Source organism: Trichosurus vulpecula, chromosome X, assembly GCF_011100635.1.
Source record: "Trichosurus vulpecula isolate mTriVul1 chromosome X, mTriVul1.pri, whole genome shotgun sequence".
Lineage (NCBI taxonomy): Eukaryota > Metazoa > Chordata > Mammalia > Diprotodontia > Phalangeridae > Trichosurus > Trichosurus vulpecula.
The window spans coordinates 31108504-31131106 of NC_050582.1; the positions used below are offsets into that span (position 1 = coordinate 31108504).

The following is a 22603-nucleotide window of genomic DNA, read 5'->3' on the forward strand; positions in this document are numbered from 1 at the left end:
AACAATGAATTGGAAATCTAAGGTTGCTTAAACATGATTCCCATTAATTGACTGAAAAGTAAAATGTCCCATCAAAATGCTCCTTAGGAATTAGAACCAAAGACACATTAGAGATGCTTCCTAGAGAGCACAGAGAGCTCATGTAGTCTAGCACCCTATTTTGAGAAAAGAGGAAACTAAGGGCCAGACAGAGAAAAGTCACACAGTTAATATGTGGCCACGCTGGTACTTGAAGCCAAGTATCTTGCCTGCAAATCCAGTGGTGCTCTATGTTATCACACTTATTGATCATCACACTGCCCCAATCCACTCTCTCTCATCCCACATTTTCAATCAGTTGCCAAGGTTTGTAGATTCTGCGTCTCCAAGTTCTCCTGTATACATCCTCTTTTCTCTACTCACATGACTACCATCTAAGCTTTCTCCTCCCCGGTCCATCTTCCAAACAGCCACACAAAGCAATATTGCTAAAGCACGCATCTGATCACAGCACTCCATAGTCGAGAATCTTCAATGGTTCCCAATGGACTCCCAAGATAAAATACAAACTCTTCTGCTTGTCATTTGAAGACCTTCACACTCTGTCTTCATTTCACATGACTCTCTCCCCACAACCTTATGGGCTGGCCAAACTGATTTACCTGCTATTTCTCATACTCAATATTCCATCTCTCTGGTACCTGGGCTTCTACACAGGCTTTATGTCCTCCCTGCTTCTCCCCCTCCCCCATTCCTGGAATCCTTTCCCTTTTCACAATATCCTCTTGCAATCCCAAGGCTTGGCTCATGTGCTACCTCCTGCAGAATTCTTCCATTTGTTAGGGTTTCTTCCCCACCCTAAAATTACTTTGTTTCTATTTTACATTTTATTTACCTCAGCAGCATGTAAGCACCCTCAAGGGCAGGGACTGATTTTATTTTCTCTGCGTATCCCCAGAGCATAGCACATAGTAGGTACTTAGTAAGTGTAAGGAATGTTCTGGTTATTGTTCATCTTTCCATTCCCAATGCATGGCCTAACTGTATTCCTGTTACACAGTGGGCACCAATCAATGTCTGCTGAATTGAACTGAAATTAAAAGAGCACTTGGAAAAAAAAATATTCTTGAGAAACATGATTAATATTTTCCTAGGGGATTGGTGCAGATGCATTGGCTGGACTGGCATTTTATCCCCTGATCACTGGTTCAAAATTAGTCAGAACACAGCCATTAGGAGACTCGAGTCAATTCTGAGCCGATCCTTAACACAAGCACCAAATTGGCTTCTGGCACCTGGGACTGAATAGACTAAAAAGCTATCTGTGCATCCATAGAGGTTCCATTAACTTTCTCCCTAGGCATCACATCCCTAGGCATTCCAAGGTTGTATGAAAATGTTTTGGTTTGGTAAGCAGAAAACAGCAGTTTGTGTGTGTCTCGCTACCCTCTGGCTCACCCAGCGAGGACATCTTTCTCTAGGACCCTACAGCTTTCAATGAAGCAGTAACTGTAACTTATATTATTAAACAGCATTTTCAACTAGGGGCTCAGGATCGATGTTGAATTATCTCTTTTGAGAAAAATCTTGATCCGAAGAATGGCTTAAAAAATTGGATGCAGAACAGAGAATATGAAGATGTCCCCAAACTTGTAAATATTTTCAGAGTGAAATCTTCTTGACAAGTAATAATATGCATATGTGACTTTGTAGATATGAACTGCGAAAGGCATGAGAAGATAACATTTCCTTTTAGAGAGGTGTTTTATTCTGTTTTGTTTGCAACCCCAAGCTCCAAAGCTGAACATTTGGTATCTTTAATTTGTATATGATAATGTTCCCATTCCAGCCTCATGATCCGTTTAGATATTTGAGGGAATTTGACTTAGCATTTAAACGCATCCTAATTGCTTTGTTGATGTTTATGCAGATGACCTGTATGCCTGCTCAGCATGTTTAATATTGTTTTTGATGGGGGGAAGCGGCAAAAATGTAAAAGGCATGGGACCAAAATGCCAAATTGGAAGCTTTCACATTTAGAATCTGGATTTGTCTTTCATACATGGACTTGAAACACTCTCTTGGGATCCTTGCTACATAAAGCTGTAACATTAAAAAGTATTTAGAAAAGAGAATGTGTTAACCAAGTTAATATTAACTTGTTGGCAGTATGGTACAATAGAAAGAGTACTGGATATGGAGTGGGAAGGCCTGGGTTCGTATTCTGGCTGTGCCACTTGGCTATCTGTGTGACCTTGGTAAAATCACCCAACTTTTCTGGTACTCGAGTTTCCATATAAGGTGACATGGCTGGTCTAGATCAGGTGTCAAAAACATAGCCCATCGGCTGCTTTGTAACGCTCCCAGTGCCCCAAACCAGATTCAAATGCAACTGGGAAATATTTAACTAAATAAATAAAAGACAATGGAATATAGATGATATTAACATGTGGTTCTTGAAGTCAGTATGCAGCCCACAGGGATCCTTAACATAGTTTAGTGGCTCTGCCTTCTATTTGAGTTTGGCACCACTGATCTACATGACATCTAAAGTCCCTTCCACCTCTAAACAGATGACACTATGACAATGGATTCATGCAGTGCAGTCCTTGTAGCCCACCCCCACCCAATATAAAACCAATAGCCTTTCTCTAAGGCACAACTTGCAGTTATACAAATGGAAATATCAGACTACCCTCAGAAACATTCCAACCATAATGTTTAGACTAACAATACAACATGGTGGCAAATTTTGGGCAGTCACAATTTCAGAACTGTTATCAATTGCATGGTCAAGTAGCTAGAGAGACTTTGGGTATGGACCTATAGCTACAACTATAACTGATAGGTCAAAGATAAAGGAGATGTACCAGTTGAGATTTCACATCGTCATCATCATCATCAGAAACATAATAAGAACTAGCACTTATATTACACCTACCATGTGCCAGGCAACATGCTAAGTACTTTATAAATATTCTGTCATTTGATCCTCACAACAACCTTGGGAGATAGGTGCTATTATGATCTTCATTTTACAGTTGAGGAAATGGAGGCAGATCGACATTAAGTGACTTGCCCAGGGTCACATAGTTAAGAAGTATCTAAGGCAAGATTTGAACTCAGGTCTTCCTGAGTTCAAGGCCAGTGCTCTTATCAACCATGCCAGCTCGCTGTACTTGTTGGGGCAGCAACCTTTCATTATTTCCTGTTAGCAATTTGTCTCCTGCCTCCATTACTTTGCATAGGCTGCTCCTCAAGCTTGGAATGCCCTCCTCATCTTTACCTCTCCTGGTTTTGGGAATATAGTGAAGCTTTTCTTGATCTTCCCAGCTCTAAGTGCTCTTTTCTGACTCAAATCATCTGTGTATATATATCGTATTGTAAGCTACTTGAAGGTAAGAACAATTTTTAGCTTTATCTTAATATCCACTAGTACATAGTAGGTGCTTAATAAATGTTAGATTGTATTATATTGTCAAATGACACATTAATTTATGAATGTTAACAAACAGACACAAAATTGATGGACAAAACTTGTAATGTCAAAGGTGACTGTCAACCACAAATGGCCTTTTAATTAGATTTCAGTTTATAAATATGTTGGACTTAGAGAAGATGGAAAGAGAGCACATTAAAAGAACCAGTTTAAGGTAAAGCTTCTCTGTACCGAAATGGGTTTAGGAAAGCAGCAGGACAGCTGCTCTAAGGATGAATTCATGGTGACCCTGACAAGTTCAAATGTCAAAGGCAGTTATTTCAGATGGTGTAGAACAGATACAGAGGCAGTGTGCATGTCAAAAAGATCTATGTTCAAATCCTATGCCACGTTAGCACTGGGGCTATGGGTAAGTCCATTAGTGCCTTGAGCAATTTGCTAACACATTAAGTTAGGGAGCGGTCATGGACTTGCCTCAATGTGGGAGTTTGCACACTGTGCGTTCTCTACATGGATGTAACCATATGTGTCCATGTAGGGCGTGGGGGAGGAGGAGAGGAAAAAAGAGAGGGGTTGGGGTAGATAGAGAGGGAAAAGGAAGGAAACAGATATGACAGCAAAGGAAAGGGAAGCCTTGAGCTTGTATGACTTGGGTCACTATTAGCTTGTGGAACTAACTGTACACTAGTGTAGCTATTAGGCTGTAGTAACTCTTTCTGAATAAGAATAGAATCAAAGTTTTTATTGGCAAATTTTCTTTGCACCTTCTCCACAAATTGTGCAACAAATTAAGAATTTGGTGTTTGCTTACAACCTCTAAATACCTATGTAAGCTTTCAATAAAAAGTCTACATTAGAGATTATAGCTGTGGGGAGGTTTTCAGCTCATGTGAAAAAATGGCCTGTCATTTTGTATGCCTTACTATGTATTAAGATGTGTGTTTGGAAAGCAATTCCATGTGAAAATTATGATAAAATGCAAAAACATTATGATCATGAAACAAAGGATTACTGACTTTACTAATCTCCAAATAATTTGGCCTTTGCTGAAGACCCTCAAATGCCAAAAGCTGCAGTTTTTGGGTGAAAATGTCATTTCCTTCCATTGTATTTCTTGGTCATAATGGTAAATATTTATTATGCCAAATGTAAGAAAGGACAATGTCATCAACAAGTCTTCAGCAAAAGAATTTTTCACTAAAATGCCATGTAAGAAGTCAGAAAACTATATGATAAGGATTCTGAATTGAGGTCTCAACTGATACATCTGGAAAATAGGAATTCATGGGTGTGAGGTACTAAGTCTCATTCTCAGCCAACAAAAAAGTCATGCCTCTCACATACTAAGAAAGCATGTCATTATGGCTTAACTGATTTAAAAGTCTCTATTAAATAATGATGACCACCCCTGCCCCTACCTTTTTCTCCTTCCTCTGTAAAATGAGGAGTTTGGAGAATTCTAATATTCTGTAGTTGGAAAATTCGGATTTCTCTCCTCTCCCTCTCAAACCATCCTGGTACTGCTCCCTCCCTCCTCCACTTTCCCCCTCCACTCTCTTCTTGCTATACATTATACAGCCAAATCCAAATGAGAACAATGTGATTGATATCAGGCACTCTACCTGCTCATTTTCATCCTCGTCGCTGCTGATTTTCAGGTCGTCTTCAAGCATTCTACAAGAAACAAACAAACAAACCTCAGAGTTACATTCTTTAAACTCTTTTTCTAAATTGATAATTAAGTCATAGAACACCATCCTTTAATCACTCAATCAGCAATCAATAAAAATGTATTTATGTAATCAATAGAACACAAATGCAATTAAATGGATTCGAGAGTATATCAGCTACTTGGTTTTTTGATCTCTAATTTACAGGTACACACTGGTTGCATACATTTTCCTCCTACAAAACCTGGATCTTAGAGGGATGGATCAAATGCATTTGGGATCTCATTAATGTGGGCATTCCTTCCCACAACTCAGATTGTGTCCTATCCATGCCTACCTGCCTCGTATGCCCCAGCTTTCATCAATGTATTGGGAGTACTCCTTACTTTCTCTTGACAATGTAAGAATATCAGTGGAGCTTACAGGATTGATTGCTCCGTTAAAATTTTTCCTTTACAAAAAATATTATTTTATCATCTCCAGAATTAGTCCATGCTTCCTATGCACAGAACCTCTTTCATGCATTTTGCAAAGCAATTTTTTGGCAAGGCAATCAGGGTTAAGTGACTTGCCCGGGGTCAAACAGCTAGTAAGCATCAAGTGTCTGAGGCCATATTGGAACTCAAGTCCTCCTGACTCCAGGGCCAGTGCTCTATCTACTACACCACTTAGCTGCCCCTGGACTGCAATTTTTGACTAATACGGTATCCAAGAAATGTAATGGGCTTATGTTGGAGACTGGCCAACATCTTAAAGTATTAGGTTCTCATTGTCTAAGTAGTCATCCTAAATGAAAGACAAAGCATCATGAGCTAAACAGATCAGCCTATTCAAAGCCTTCTGAAATTGTCATAAAGAGAAACCATTTAGAGAACTTCCATTGGTTTCTAAGTAATTTGTCTTGTGGTAACCTTAGTGGGCACTAAAGATCTGGTCGTAAAACCATTAGTCATTAACTCCTGGATATATGACAAATGTCTTCCTATACAATTTGATCTAAAGATGGCAAGGAAAGCATCTTGGGAAAATATAAGTATTGCCAATTTTAGTGATAGGATGGCACTTTCAAAATGATTTATTGAACAGATGCCTTTCTTTCTATGGAAGTATCATTTCCATTATCACCCACTATTGGCAAACAATCCTTTGTGATCTATTTCTATAATCTTTGGTCATGGCAACAGGACAGATAATACCACTGCAAACTGAACACCACACTGGCCTCAAAGAAAAGGCCATATCATTATGGGGTAGTAGTTAAGATATCCAAAGACAAGAAGCATTTCTTTAGTCCTGCCCCACTTAATCAAAGAGACTTTATAACCACCATTTGGATCAGCTCAGCCTACTTCAGCAACTCTAGAAAGGGCTGTGGACTGCCACAATCAAGGGGATTCTCTTATCTCGAATTCTCCGCAGTGTTGAAGTCATAGATCCTTCCCATATTTAGGAAAAACTTAGATTAGGTAGGTTGTAGGCCATGGTCTTTTCTATGACACTACTCTTCCTCCCTCAAAAAAGGAAACTTTCAAATCAGCAATATGCAAAAAAAGATATTCATGATTCCATTAAAATTAGGAAAATAACCAAGAAAATTGGTCATCTTGTAAATCTGCTAATAAAGTATCTGCCATTACCACTTTCTGCCTTGTAGGGACATGGCATATTTACTAAGGTCTGACAAGATAAGATGGGCATAAAATATGATTGGTAGGAAGGACAACTGTTGGTGTTGGTTTCAGATAAACTAAATTTCCAGGATTTATAAGTTCCCTTCCAAAGAATAATGGATACATAGAAGACCCAAGAGAAGGGAAAAAATTGAATAATGGATACATAGAAGACCCAAGAGAAGGGAAAAAATTGTGTCTTGCCATTTCTTTAGCAGTTGCAAACATATAATTCATTTCTGCATGCTATGATGAATAAGGAATGTATTGTTCATTTTAGCTAGAGAACTCAAATATTAAAAATTCAGATGCTTCATTAAGAGACTTCATTATTCATTTTGCAATGAACAGTTAGAAATTCAATTGACAATATTTATGGAGCATTGACTACATGTGAGATAGTGTGGGTTGGCCTTCTGGGGTCAGTCAAGGAGCATTTATTATGTGCTTACTATATGCAAGGCATGTTTCCAGGTGCTGGGCTCACATTTGAATTGGGAAGACAATATGCAAATAATCGAATTAGCAAAGCTGTATACAAATAGAAGGAAATCCTAGAGGTAAGACATTAGCCCTGGGGTTACTAAGAGGAAGAAGAGAAGATTTTGGTTCTTTCCTTGAGTTTCTAATCTAGGAGAGATAAGAGGAGTTTGTAAATAACCCAGTACAAGGGAAAATGTGATCAGTCTAGAAGAATGGCATAGCTCAAGTGTAATGATGGCTTAGGAGAGGGAAAGACAGTGTACATGCTCTTGAGCAGACTGAGGAAGCAGTTTCATGAAAAGAGTGACATGTTAATGAGGCTTTAAATGACAGGTAGGATGTAAACCAGTGGAGGGGTATGGTAGATACGTTTCTTAGGGAGGATCACATCTGGTGCAAGGGGCAACATGAGCAAAGGGGTAGAAGTATGTTTTTAGAGGCAGCTGGTGGTGCAGTGGATAGAGCGCTGGGCCTGGAGTCAGGAAGACCCGAGTCCAGAACTGGCCTCAGATACTTTCTAGCTGTGAGACTCTGGGCAAGTTATCTAGCCTCTCTTTGCTTTAAGTCACTGGAGAAGGAAATGGCAAATCACTCCAGCATCTTTGCCAAGAAAACCCCATGGATGATATGGTCTACAGGGTCACAAAGTGTCAGATGTGACTGAACAATAACAGGTCATGGGGAAACAGTTTGGAAGGAAGGCCCCTAGAGTGTATATAGGGAGGTAGTCTTAATGAAAGCTGGGTAGCTAGGTTAAAGGCCCTTGAATGTCACAGTCAGAAAACATGCTCTAATAATTTTAGCAGACCCTGCGTAGAGCTGATGCTATGAGTAGGACGGGGAGCCTGGGGTTTGGACATGGGCTGGTGGCAGGTCGAACTTGCAGCCAACTTTTCCTTTGTCTCATGGTCCTCTGCCAGTCTATCAGAAGCATGTCACCAGGGCCTACCTTCCCCTATCTTTGCACCACAGTGCTTTGTCCTAGAGGCAGATTTTAGCAACCCATTGGCAGCCTTAAAGGAGCACAAGCTACCTCTTTTTCTAGTCCTAGTTGCAAGGATTTCCATTTAGAGCTCAAAATATAACAGCCATTCACCTCAGTAAGATTTGAAAGGGATGATACTTTGGCTATAGAGGCATCATGATACTGTGAACTGAGTACTTGTCTGGAGTCAGGAGCACAGGTTCAAAACCTGCCTCTGAGTCATACTCGCTATGAGACTCTAGGCAAATCATTTGACCTCCGTGTACCTCTAGCAGCTCCCTAGGATTTACACACTAAATAAGACAGGTTGCTGCAGTATTAGCAGAAGGAGCCATAGCTAGGGTTGTATATCTGGAGTGGGGTCTAAACTTAGGTCTTCCTGACTCCAAGTCCATGGCTTCATCATCTCCCAGGTGCCTCAGATGGGTGCAAGCAATACACTGAGAAATGGTAGTAATACTGCAAAACTGCAGGAAAATCTGTCCATCTGCATGGCTGCAGAGGATTTTTTTTTCAAATAGATTATCATTATGAAATATTCCCATAATCAAATCAACTCTGTCATTGTACCTGAACAGGATGTGTCAATCTACTCCCTTACTAACCAAGCCTGTAACTTTGCAGTCCCAAATCTCCCTCCCTGGCTGGCCAGCCCTTGCCTGTGTGTGCTGTTTCCCCCAGTAGAATGTGAGCTCCTTGAGGTCAGAGGTTGGCTTTGCCTTTGTACTTGTATCCCTGGTGCTTGACACATAGTAATCACTTAATAATTTTTTATTCGTTCTTTCATTTTTTAAAACACTAAAAAACAACTGTCCTTTCATTTTTCAATTGGATGGAAACAAACAAATAAATTACCTTAGTTGACTCACATACATACATTTTAAAGATTTTTTCAGGGTCTGGTCAAATTTGTTTTTGTGCTAAAAGTTTCCAAATCATTGCTGCTAAGGCCCATATTTTGTATAACACTGAGGAGATGAAAAATGCGGAAAAAAATTCCCAGGAATTCCTGGAAGACAGGATCATGTAAAGGTCCAGAGAATGGCTTAAGGGTCAGGATGGTATAATGAAGAGCAGGCAGGAGACCAGGCTTCTAGTTTTGGGGCTGTGTGACAGTGAGAAAATAATTTCAACTCCAGCCTCAGAGCTCATTTGATAGCCTTTGCAAAAGATCACAAGGCAGCAGGGGGTAGTAGTTAGAGCACTAGGCTTGGAATCCGTTACTTATACTAGCTGTGTGACCCTGGGAAAGACACTTTAACTCAATGTGCCTCAGTTTCTTCATCCATAAAACAAAGGAGTTGGACTTGATGGTTTCTAGGGTCCCTTCAATAATACTATTATCCTTTGATCCTAAGACAGCAATTATATCTTTGCTTAGTTGTTACTTTCCTAAACCAAATATCCCCAGGTCCTTCAACCACTTTAATGAGGTTTTTACAACCCACCATCATCTTAGACACCCCACTGCATACTTTCAGTGTACTCTCAGTGTAGGTACCTCTTAAAATGGAGAGAAATATGGCTTGGCTGGAGAAGGAAAAAGTATGCTAGAGAGGTGTAACAAGAGAGAAACTGAAAAGGGTTGAAACCGACCTTTAAAGGAAAAAAGAAGAAAAAATATCTGATGTTCTAGAATAAAGCAGAAAATAAAACGATCCCTAGGAGGTCCTAAATGTAATAGGATAAAGGAAACCACTTCAAAGGGCACATAGGAGCTGCTTAAACTTGTAAATAAGTACTTTCACTTTTGTGTTTTTGAAAGAAAGCTATATTAGAAGCCTAGAAGTACATACGGATTTTAGATGCTCCCATTAATTTTTTATGCGAAACAAAATGCTACAGCAAATCGTGCCTATGCATAGGATAGTCCATGTGTATTTTGTGCTTGTGTGTGTTATGGATTAAGTCATCATGACCAAGTATCACAGATTTAGAGCTGGGAGGGACCATAGGGGTCATTGAGTTCAGCCTCTTTCTTTAATAGATGTGGAAAATGAGGCCCAGGGAGATGAAGGGGCTTGCTTAATGCTACACACATAGGCAGGATTTGAACCCAGATCCTTTGCCTTTGCCTCCAAAGCACTGGTGGCTTGATGGTGTTCTTAGCAGCCCACTGACAATGAAATTCTGGGCCTACATTTTGAAGTTTTCCACCATCATGCAAGAGGCAGACTTTCAGGCAGGGATGATCTTGCTCATTGCCCCTATAAGCCAGGACTTTTTCTGAGTGGGAGAAAATGGCAGTGCATAGTGGGGAGAGATCTCATTTTAGCCAATCACTATGTATAATATGAGACCATAAACAGTTGCTGTTCGTTGTGGGGGCAGCAAAAAAATCCTTCTAGGACAAGACAGAAAAGTCAAACTACTGTCGGGGTGTAATTATCAAAATGAATCCAATGATACTCTCCCTGTTCTAGGCAAGTCTGGAAGCATGGTTAGTCTAGCAATTGCCCAAGCTACCACTTAACCATGTGACCATGGGAATAGCCCTTTTCTTCTCTAGGAGTCAGTTTCCTCCTCTGCACATTTAGGATCTCTAAGGTCCCTCCTAGCCCTGATGTTCTATGATTCTAGGATTCTCATTTGCTAGTTTATTCTACTACCCCAAGGCCCCCATCTCTGTCCCTCAAGTAAACCAGGAAATCCACCTGCTCTTGGAAATCTTCTTGAAGACATTGAGGCAAGTTCTTTTTTCTAGTCTAACTCTCCTAAGTCATGGAGCAAGGGTTATTTCAGACTCCTAAGGTATCACATGTTGCTCAGTTCTTGGTGGCGAAGGGAAGAGGGAGTCTCAGAAGACCTCCTGAACGATGGAGTGGGGAAAACATTCTTCCCCAACATCCTGTTACCCAGATCTAAGCATCAAAGAGATCATAGAATGGTGCACTCCAGCCTTTAGCACCACTTCCCACTGAATTGCTTCAGGAAGTAAGAACAAAAGGCAAGAGCACATCTAGTCTAGTTTGGCTGTGGAAGATAACCTGTGCAGGTAATAAAATCACTGAGTACAAGTGGTCGGTATTGAGAAGAAGTATGTGCAATAGATGGGAGCTCTGAAAAGAATGCGTGCGTGCGTGTACGTGTGCGTGTGCGTGTGTGTGTGTGTGTGTGTGAATGTACGTGTGCACACAGTGGGGGTGGGGTGAGGACCAGAGAGAGGACACAGACATTTTTCTATAGTGATCTGGCTTGGAAAAGGGATTTTAATACTCAGCACCATTTGCTTTTTTATCATTAGAATATTCTTAGAGTGTCACTTCCAATTTGACTTGTATTAATAAACCTTAAATACCAAACAGGTAAAAGTCAAATCCTTGCCTCTTAAGGAATGAAAAGTAGTTTAGTGCCTCTCGGAAGCAGAGCCCTCATTAACTTAACTACCACAATTTATGGGGTGTCATTCGGAAGAGATCCTAGCATATGTCTCCCATATAGCTACACAGCAGCATTCATCTTTATCTACCGGCATAGACACATGAACATAAATGTAACTGCACGGGGATACTTACTTCGACCAAGAGGCAATCTTTTCACCTTTGAACTGTTCCTGAATCGATCTTATAAATTCCCCATTATCCCCAGAGCTTGATTCGCTAGGCATTCTACTAAATTTGTTTTTAATTTTCTGGGTATGGTTCTCTGTGTTACAGAAGCCTTCTCAAAGTACAGTAAGTCACGTTATCATGCTACTGCTGAGCTGAATAATGGGATTCCAGTGTATTTCCAGAATGCCTTACACACGTTGAGGCACAATTTGATCATTTATCACAGTTTTGCTGTGTGAAAGTATCGAACACTGGATTTCCCCAGAGTTGTTCATAACACAGCGGACAAAAATACAGATAAACAAAAAACAAATGCTAGAATAATTCCAAACAAAAATAAGGATCTTTTCTATTCAAGCATCCACTGTATTCATCTGGAAATTCAATATTCATTCTTTTGTTGAAATGCATTCTATTTTTCGTGAAAAATATAATTTAAAATATAACAAGAAGAACGAAGAAAGAAATATAGCAATGTAGGAGAGAAAAGTAGGGTGGGTTAGAGTGGGTACAATGGGAAGGGCACTGGATTAGGAACCAGAGGACATGGGTTCAAATGTAGACTCTTCCACCTACCCTCTTGTGACCTTGGACAAGTCACTTCCCTCCCTGGGCCTCAGTTTCCTCATCTGTAAAATGAACAGGTTAGACTAGATGTTCTCATCTAAGGTCCCTTCCAGCTCTGTATGAGAGAGGAAAACCAGTGGTGTGGATATGGCCCAAGGTCAGGAGTTAAGTGCCTCGGGGACTATAAGGTAAGAAATTTTGTGGCAGGAGCAAGGCTTCCACATCTCCTTTTACCACCTTAATGATTGTTATCATTGTAGGTTACTATATGCTGGTAATCAATTCCCTGAAGATTTCTGAAAATATCTCTTTTTTCCCCAAGGGGCTCAGAAAGTACTTCATGTGTTATTCCAGTGAGAAGGAACTCTAAGGAGGCGATATAACACATCAGTTATACCAGTCTCCCTAAATCCTACTGATGGGAGCAAGATGTCTTACTAGGAAGCATTCCATTGTGGGCTGTTGTACCATGTGCCCTAAAGCAGAATGCTAAACCATCCACAAGCACTAAGCCTTACAAGTCTTCCCTGCGATCAAGGCCAATATTTGAATGATGGCTGTCAAGGGTCAAAGGATATCACCTATGTCCACAGACCAGCAATTTTCCTTGGTTCAAATCGGTTTGACCTGTCTGTTGCCCTGGCCTTCAATGGCCACAGTATTTGAACTGAGCTAATCATAGACTTTGTTAGGAGAAGAGAGCCTTGAGCAATGCATGCAGGAGTTCAAGGTCAAATAAGAAAACTTAGCTCTAACTTTGTCAAGCACAGCCCACCCTGACAAGGCAAGACCGTTGGCAGATCCACTGGGAAAGGCTTCAGAAACTAGAAGTCAGTTCTCAGAAACCTAAATGTTTCATCTTTAAAGCAATTTGTATTCTTGATGATTCAGTGGGCAAGCAGGAGGGAAAACAAACATGCTGGAAGAACTCAGTGACACCATTTGTTCTGATAATTACTCCAAGTTAAATAATCGTGAGGAGCTGCCAAGGCTTCCAAGAGCATTCTTTTCCTACAGGTAAAGACCAGGATGAAATGGAGAAACATCAAGTCCTATTTCCCCATTTCATAAATTATTAATCCTTTAAAAATACACCAGGGTCTTATTGATGCTCACTTGGGCTGGCAACCTTTACAAATGCAAAAAATGTCTGAGAACCTGATAAGAGAATGTGATGCTATTGTTTTAACAAAATGGGAATTGTTTTCCAAGGGGCTCCTGGATGTCTGTGCACATATTTTCCCTAAGTAACAGTATAAGGTGGGTATTTCCCCAGAGAATAGAACATTTATATTGATGCACTTGGCTACAGACCCCATCTTGCACTGGCAGTGATACAGACATTTTTCCTTAGTGTTTGGGGTAATGGGATTGAAATAATTTAACAGCACCTTCTGTGAATGTTAAACACGTTTGCTAATATATTTAGTGTTTGCATAATAAATTACAGTACATGGTACACTCACACTAATATTGAAACCCAGCCTGGTGAGTCATCTTATCTTCCTTTCCAAAAACTTAACTTCCATTAACATGAGCTTCCTGTTGCTCATGGGCACACGTGTGGACAGCTAATGTGCTTATAATTCCATTTATAAATATTAGAAATTAATACTGATGAGAGACGTGTGCACAGTATAGATTGTTAACCCTCAAAATTTCCAAATCTCCTATACAATGGCTATGAGTGATATTCAGCCATGGATAAGAAAGAGTGGGTTTTCAGATTCTGAAATGCTAAGAAAATCCAGATGCATAATTACAACAATTTATTTATTGGAGAAATCCAGGAAAATGATTATTCCTAACATGCTCCTGAGAGGCCCTAATTTCCCAGGATCACAGAGAGCTAGAAGCAGCCTCAGAGGTCATTTAGTCAAGCTCCCTCATTTAATGGTGGGGAAACTGAGGCCAAGAGAGATTAAATGGTTTGCCTGAGCTCAAACATGGAGTTGATGTCAGAGGCAGGATATGGATCCAGTTCTTCTGACTCAGGAGGCTCTTTCCACCATATTTTAGGGTAAATCTCCCAACAAAACCCATTCCTTCATCCTGTGAGAATGAGCATTTCAGGGATAGCCCAGTATGACGGTAAGACTGCAGCAGGAATAGGACCAATTCACACCAATCCCAAGTTAAACAAAGGAAAGCCTCCTTTTGGGTGGCTATTTTCCACCTTCTTTGTTTTGTCACTTCTCAGTCTTTTCTTGTTCCTTTTTGCAGGTAGTTCAGGCATTGCTATCCCCATTTTGTACTAAAGGTAGGGGTCAACAGGTGCAGAATGGTGCATGCATCATTGGTTGTAATCACAGTGTCAGCTCTGCTTAACTTTTTACTTATAAAATAAATGAGGGTTCACTGGGTATGAGGTTATTTTGGAAAAAAACTGTGAAATAAAAACAAAAACCCCACTAAAATGGATTATTTTAACTAATTAAAGAAGTGAATGACTACTTGGCCTTTGGTCTGAGTGAGAAAGGAGGGGCCTGTCAAGAATCCCTCTCTCTAATTCCACCTAGTAGCTTAAGTCCCGAACCCGGAATATGACAAGCTATTCTAAAGGAAAAGGTTACCTCTCAAAGGCAGGATGGGCTTTTTTTCCATTCCAAGTATAGAAGTGCTGAAAGCACTGTGTGTGTGTGTGTATGTGTGTGTGTGTTTGCGTGTGCACATGTGTGTGCATGTGTGAGTGTATGTGAAAGGTGGAAGGAGAGGTCAGGGGAGAGAGGAGATGTTCTGCCAATGAGTTTTATAGGGTAATTCATAAGATGAGGTGAAATGTGACTTCATCTATTTAGTGAAAACTATTTACATTTAGAGGAAAATACAGTCTTCAGGTCTAACATCCAGAAGATGTTGGAATACAGGCTGAATTTTCCTCAAGTGAGCACATCTTGGTGCTGTTCATCTATCGGTTAATCTACTTTCCCCACTTTGACATGTGTGATTAGGTATTTGGACTCCTATCAGGACAGAATCCTACTTTTCATTTCCTACAGTAATGCAAATGCGGTGCCTCAAATCCAATTTAAATCGAGGTTCCCTTGAACTGAGAGATAATTTTGCTTTAATCCTCTCTTGGTTGTTTAGAGTCTAACCTTCAAAATCTGATAGATGACTCTATAAAAATGGTCACATTGCTCCTTTTAATGCAGAGCAGTCACCGCCCCCCACCACTTCTGCCGCCAACAGCCGCCTGTACTTGGATCTGCTTCCCCAAGAGCATCAGCACCATTTCTTCTTCCCAGTCTCCTCATGGATGCATGCTGATAGGGCTTCCAGGCAACAAGACTTCTCCCTCCTGCCCTCCCCCTCCCCACACTGTGACTGTTGTGGTTCTCCAGAAGATTCTGAAGGCTGCGCATTCTAGGTGGTTAGAGGTTGGGGTTTTCACCGTGATATTCTAACCACCTAGTAATGGGGATTTCCTCTCCTTGCCTCTGGTTCTTTTTAATCGACCACCTATCAGGACCGGATTGCCTTGTAACTCTCTGCTGAGCTTTCGTTTGACAGAGATAGCTGTGATTGTTAATAGGAGCCTTCACTTCTGCCCATTTAACTTGCCTCGGTTTGACAGCTTCACAATAGCCACCTTCCATCTAAAGAAAACCGTGATTTAGTAGAAAGGAAATGTGGGACAACAGTCTGCTCTGTCTCTCAGTCTCCAGTGAGTTCTTTTGGTCTAAAGTTCTACCACAAAGCCAGAGAATGAAATACTCCAGGAAAACAAGATGGGTACAAGAAAGGCTGGGAAAATTGAAAGAACGCTGGTGCTTCAAAGTAATGGTCCCTGCTTCTCAGAAACACTTGGGCTCAGCAGCAAGAGGAAATATTGGTATTCATATTTCATGACTAAAACACAGTTCCTTCAAGGAGTGGATGACTATGCTTTCCTTAATGTTTCCAGATGGCCAGTGAGTCCATCTTTGATTTGAGAAGGTGTCGACAAAATGAGATCCAGGTCAGGCTGTTTTCTCTGTCAGGTAATTAAATACCCTCCAATTACCACTGTCTAGACATGGAATACAACTGCACCTCACAGTTTCTACCTTCCTCTGGCCAAGACTAGCATATAATAGGCACTTAATACAAGCAGCACAATATCGTGTTTTCGAGGGGGGGGTGTCTTAGAGTCAAGAAGACCTGAGTTCAAATCCTACCCCTGACAGATATAAGTTGCACAACTGGGCGTAAGTTACTTGACTCCTCACAGTATCCCAGGCATCTCTCTTCCTGTCCTACATTGTGTCTTTCAGATACCAATAAGCATTAGGCACCTGCTCTGTGCAATCGATTGTGCTGAGTGCAAACAAAACAAACCAGAGTCAGTGCCCAAGGAGTATATATTCCATTGGGGTGGGGGTAGGGGTAATGCCATGGAAACCAGATCAGGAATCTGCTAGTCAATCAAAGGCAGGCATTGCTTAAACAGTTATTACCCTTTATGATCACTGGAAATTTCTTATTTTGGAGACAGTTGTCCACCAAACTAATTCTATGTTTATGCTGGGATATGGGGCAGGAGGCCCATTCTACACTGAAATCTAGGACATCGTGGAGGGCTCTGGTCCGTCGAGTTTCTTGGCTGTATATTGCACAGCATTACCATTCCATGTCTTATACCAGTGAGTATAATACTTTCATGTTTCCCCAAAGGTAATGAATGGGACACTCGTTTTTCAGTGATGTGATACTCTATCTCCTCCATCCTCTTCTCCTAAAGTTGTCCATATGGCTTAAAATCATATTTAATATGCATTCGAATACTCATTTGCCCTCCACCCTCAGCATGCTTACTTTTGCTGTTCAATCATTTTTCAGTTGTGTCTGACTCTCTGTGACCCCATTTGGGGTTTTCTTGGCAAAGATACTGGAGTGATTGGCCACTTCCTTGTCCAGCTCATTTTACAGATGAGGAAACTGAGGCAAACAGGGTAAACTGACTTGCCCAGGGCTATACAGCTAGTGTCTGAAGCCAGATTTGAACTCACAAAGATGAGTATTTACAACTTCAGGCCCAGAGCTCTACCTACTGTGCCACCTAGCTGCCCCAGCATATTTGCTAATTCTTATATATTGTTAGCTAACAATAGGTACTTTGTGTAAGCCTCCTTGATCACAGCACACTCCCAGGAAATTTTTTAAGACTGTAGGCTATAATTGAATTTCCAGACTAGGAGTTTCCTATATAGATTACATGATATAGAGCTCCAGACACACATTCATGTTTTGTGTATACATAATATAATACACTAATCAAATGAGTTCACAAATATAAAGCACTTTGCAAACCCTGAAGTGCTGTATGAATAGTAGTAGTAGTAGCAGTAGCAGTAGTTATTGTTACATGAGAGGCAGCTTGGCACAGTAGGCAGTGAAACTGGAACCAGGAAGCCTTCCTTTACTACTTTGTGGCCATGGGCAAGGCTTAGGGCTCTTGGCAATTCTCTATAGACTACAACTAAGTTGCTGATCTGTCTCAGTGGAGAGAGTTTCCATCCTTGTTTGGGCTTTTGCCCTAACAGGGCAAAACCCAAAACAAAGAGAATGAAAAGGAGTTTATAATAAGTACATCAAAGCAGCAATATATCTATGGGCTTTTCACTGGAGATCATGATGGTTTCCAGGTGGAGCCAGCTTTTATTGGTAACTTTCATAATTAGATAAAAACAATTGAGACAGGCACACATCAGCAAAAGAGGTTGGGCCCTTCCATCTCAGTTCCTCTGCTAGGTAGCATGTATGTGATAGTTTGCAGGTACAGCTGCAAACATCGTAGATAGGACCAAAGAAATGCAGAAAGCTGCAGACTGTCACTGTCCCCAACACTGAGTGACAAACAGGGCTGGTCACTGAGTCAACGTAACTTTCAGTACCTGCCCTGTTGAAATCACAGACCTGGACGTATGTCTCCAAACATCTCCTGCAATGATACCGTACGAGTGAACACAAATTGGGCAAAGCACAGGATTTGGAATGTGACAATTTGAGAAAGGCTAATTCCAAAAATTTCCCAAGGAGTATTTATTTACTTCAGTTTCCAATTCCACAGAAATGCAGAGTTTAAAACAAAATTGCATTTGCATTGAAACTAGCTACTCATTTTTCCTGAATTTCTCTTACAACCCAACCAATTAGGATATGAACATTCTAGGAAAGAGATGGTAATGTATCTGCCAAGAGGTAGCTGCCACAAGACTTCCAAACAAGCGGCCTTTTGGGAAACTAACTTTCTAAGGTAGAAAATCACAACTAAAACAGCTGACTATCTTTAGCTTTGTTGAATTCCACAGTTACCTTCCTCCCCTATTCCCATCCCCAGCCCCAGTCATAACAACTGACTGGTTAACTGTCTGCCCTACCCCGTTGGCCTATTAGAATGAGATGTGCCTGATTTGAAGAATTGCATTTCCTTTGATCTCATCAACCTTGTTTGTTTCATTTTTATTGCTATAAATATGAAATGAAGGTTACACTTAAGGGTATATTTTGCCCTCAGGTTTGTACAGACAATCCTGGCTGATGTTAAGGGGGCTTGTGAGTCAGTAACCAGGCAGATTCTAACTGCTGAAAGATATTGCACTGTATGGTTGAAATACTCCTGTGTCAATCGTGACTCTCTTTCCCATAGCATTTCAAATGACAGGGTTTAGAAATTGTCTAATGCCTAAGGCCGAGCAGCCTAGGCACCAAGACAGCAGCTTTTATGTGGGTGCCATTTTCTATATCAGTCTGACTAAGGAAAAGCATCTAATAGATTCACTGCAAGTCAGTAAGCAAACAGTCATAATTGTGACTATATCGTTCTATAAATATATAATCTCTCTACATATGTATCACATATAATATCCCTCTATATATCTGTGCATCTATATGTCCTTTGTAGGGTTTATATCTTATGGTATGTAATTGGAAGCTGACATCTGCTTATTTCTGATTTACGAAATCATTTAACTACAGGGATACCTCACCACAGGTCCACAGGGACTAGGGAATACTCAAAATGATTATGATAACAATTTTATTGTAGTCATTCAGAATTCGATATTCTTTTCTATTAAAATGTATGCTTACCCACCCATTACATTCAGAAAGTATAGAAAACAAAGGATGGATTTCCTATTAATCCCTCTCTACCATCATTAAAATGTGAGGTTACCGGGGGCGGAGCCAAGATGGAGGCTGGTAAGCACGGACTAGAGTGAGCTCCGTACCCGAGTCCCTCCAAAAACCTATAAAAATGGCTCTGAACCAATTCTAGAACGGCAGAACCCACAGAACAGCAGAGGGAAGCAGGGCTCCAGCCCAGGACAGCCTGGATGGTCTCTGGGTGAGGTCTATTCCACACGGAGCTGGGAGCTGGGAACGGAGTGGAGCAGAGCCCAGCCTGAGCGGCGTGGACGATCCAGACCAGAAGCCGGGCGCAGGGGGCCCTAGCGCCCTGAATATGTGAGCTGCGGCAGTTACCAGACCCCTCGACCCACAAACACCAAAGACTGCGGAGAAGGTTAGTGGGAAAAGCTGCGGGAGTGGAAGGAGTTCGCGGTTCGGCTTCCAGCCCCGGGAGGCAGCGGAGGTGGGGCAGCTACAGCTGTTGTTACTTCCGGCTCCAGGCCCACCTGGTGGGAGGAATTAAGTGGCGGATCAGAGCAGGAGCGCAACAGCCTGCTGAAGATCTAAGCCCAGCCTGGACTGGGGGTCCTTGGGGAAGGAGGAGTGTGGCTCTGACAGAGCTGGCACCTCCCCCCCAAACGTAGAACATAGAACTCGTTAGTCTACAAGCAGTCATACCCCACTGAAAAACTCAAGGGTCAAGTTAGTTGGTTGGGAATATGGCCAGGCAGCGAAAACGCGCCCAGATGCAGTCTCAGACTTTGGATTCTTTCTTTGGTGACAAAGAAGACCAAAACATACAGCCTAAAGAAGACAACAAAGTCATAGAGCCTACAACCAAAGCCTCCAAGAAAAACATGAACTGGCCCCAGGCCATAGAAGAACTCAAAAAGGAGTTGGAAAAGCAAGTTAGAGAAGTAGAGGAAAAATTGGGAAGAGAAATGAGAAGGATGCGAGAAAACCATGAAAAACAAGTCAATGACTTGCTAAAGGAGACCCAAAAAAATACTGAAAAATACACTGAAGAAAACAACACCTTAAAAAACAGACTAAGTCAAATGGCAAAAGAGCTCCAAAAAGCCAATGAGGAGAAGAATGCCTTGAAAGGCAGAATTAGCCAAATGGAAAAGGAGGTCCAAAAGACCACTGAAGAAAATACTACTTTAAAAATTAGATTGGAGCAAGTGGAAGCTAGTGACTTTATGAGAAATCAGGATATTATAAAACAGAACCAGAGGAATGAAAAAATGGAAGACAATGTGGAATATCTCCTTGGAAAAACCACTGACCTGGAAAATAGATCCAGGAGAGACAATTTAAAAATTACTGGACTACCTGAAAGCCATGATCAGAAAAAGAGCCTAGATACCATCTTTCAGGAAATTATCAAGGAGAACTGCCCTGATATTCTAGAGCCACAGGGCAAAATAGAAATTGAAAGAATCCATCGATCGCCTCCTCAAATAGATCCCAAAAAGAAATCTCCTAGGAATATTGTTGCCAAATTCCAGAGCTCCCAGATCAAGGAGAAAATACTGCAAGCAGCCAGAAAGAAACAATTTGAGTATTGTGGAAACCCAATCAGAATAACCCAAGATCTGGCAGCTTCTACATTAAGAGATCGAAGGGCTTGGAATGCGATATTCCGGAGGTCAATGGAGCTAGGATTAAAACCTAGAATCACCTACCCAGCAAAACTGAGTATCATGTTCCAAGGCAAAATATGGAGTTTCAATAAAATAGAGGACTTTCAAGCTTTCTCAGTGAAAAGACCAGAACTGAATAGAAAATTTGACTTTCAAACACAGGAATCAAGAGAAGCATGAAAAGGTAATCAAGAAATGGAAATTGCAAGGGACTTACTAAAGTTGAACTGTTTTGTTTACATTCCTACATGGAAAGATGATGAGTATGATTCATGAGACCTCAGTATTAGGGTAGTTGAAGGGAATATGCATGTATATATATATATATATATGTGTATATATATATATATATATATATATATATATATGTGTATATATATATATGTGTGTGTATATATATATATATGTGTGTATATATATATATATGTTTATGTATATATATAAGTGAATGTGTTGTTATGTATATATCTATGTGTATATGTATGTATGTGTATGTATGTGTATATATATATATATGTATATATGTGTTTTTATGTATATATATATATATATGTAAAAGAGAGAGAGCAGACACAGGGTGAGTTGAAGATGAAGGGAAGATATCTAAAAGAAATAAAATGAAATTAAGGGATGAGAGAGTAACATACTGAGAGAGGGAGATAGTGGATTATCTCTCATAAAGGTGGCAAGAGGAAGCAGTTCTATGGGAGAAGGGGAGAGGGCAGGTGAGGGGGGAATGAGTGAACCTTGCTCTCATCAGATTTGGCCTGAGGGGGAATACCATACATACTCAGTTGGGTATCTTACCCCACAGGAAAGAAGAGGGAGGAAGATAAAAAAAACAATAAAAGGCGGGGGGATGATGCAGGGGAGGGCAGATGGGGGTGGAGGTAATCAAAACAAACACTTTGGAAAGGGGACAGGGTCAAGGGAGAAAATTCAATAAAGCGGGATGGGTTGGGAAGGAGCAAAATGTAGTTAGCCTTTCACAACATGAGTATTGTGGAAGGGTTATACATAATAATACATGTGTGGCCTAGGTTGAATTGCTCAACTTCTTAGGGAGGGTGGGTGGGAAGGGAAGAGGGAAGAGAATTTGGAACTCAAAGTTTCAAAATCAGATGTTCAAAAACAAAAAAAGTTTTTGTATGCAACTAAAAAATAAGATACACAGGCAATGGGGTGTAGAAATTTATCTTGCCCTACAAGAAAGGAAGGGAAAAGGGGATGAGAGGGGAGGGGGGTGATAGAGGGGAGGGCTGACTGGGGAACAGGGCAACCAGAATATAAGCCATCTTGGAGTGGGGGGGAGGGTAGAAATGGGGAGAAAATTTGTAATTCAAAATGTTGTGAAAATCAATGCTGAAAACCAAATATGTTAAATAAATAAATTGCATTAAAAAAAAAAATGTGAGGTTACCACAAGAGACCTACACTTGATAATCAGACCCTGGAGGCCATAAGGCAAAAAGCCAAGGCACCGGGGGTCATCTCTTACCA

At 40.8% G+C, this 22603-nt stretch overlaps 1 protein-coding gene across 1 annotated transcript in view; it reads right to left on the reverse strand.

Annotated features, from left to right (window-relative positions):
- The window catches only part of AFF2 (AF4/FMR2 family member 2), a 157145-nt gene that overhangs the window by 82411 nt on the left and 52131 nt on the right, over positions 1-22603 (reverse strand). The window contains exon 5 of the mRNA XM_036740017.1: positions 5041-5092. Within this exon, the coding sequence (XP_036595912.1) occupies positions 5041-5092 (52 nt within the window). The remainder of the gene's footprint in view (positions 1-5040; positions 5093-22603) is intronic.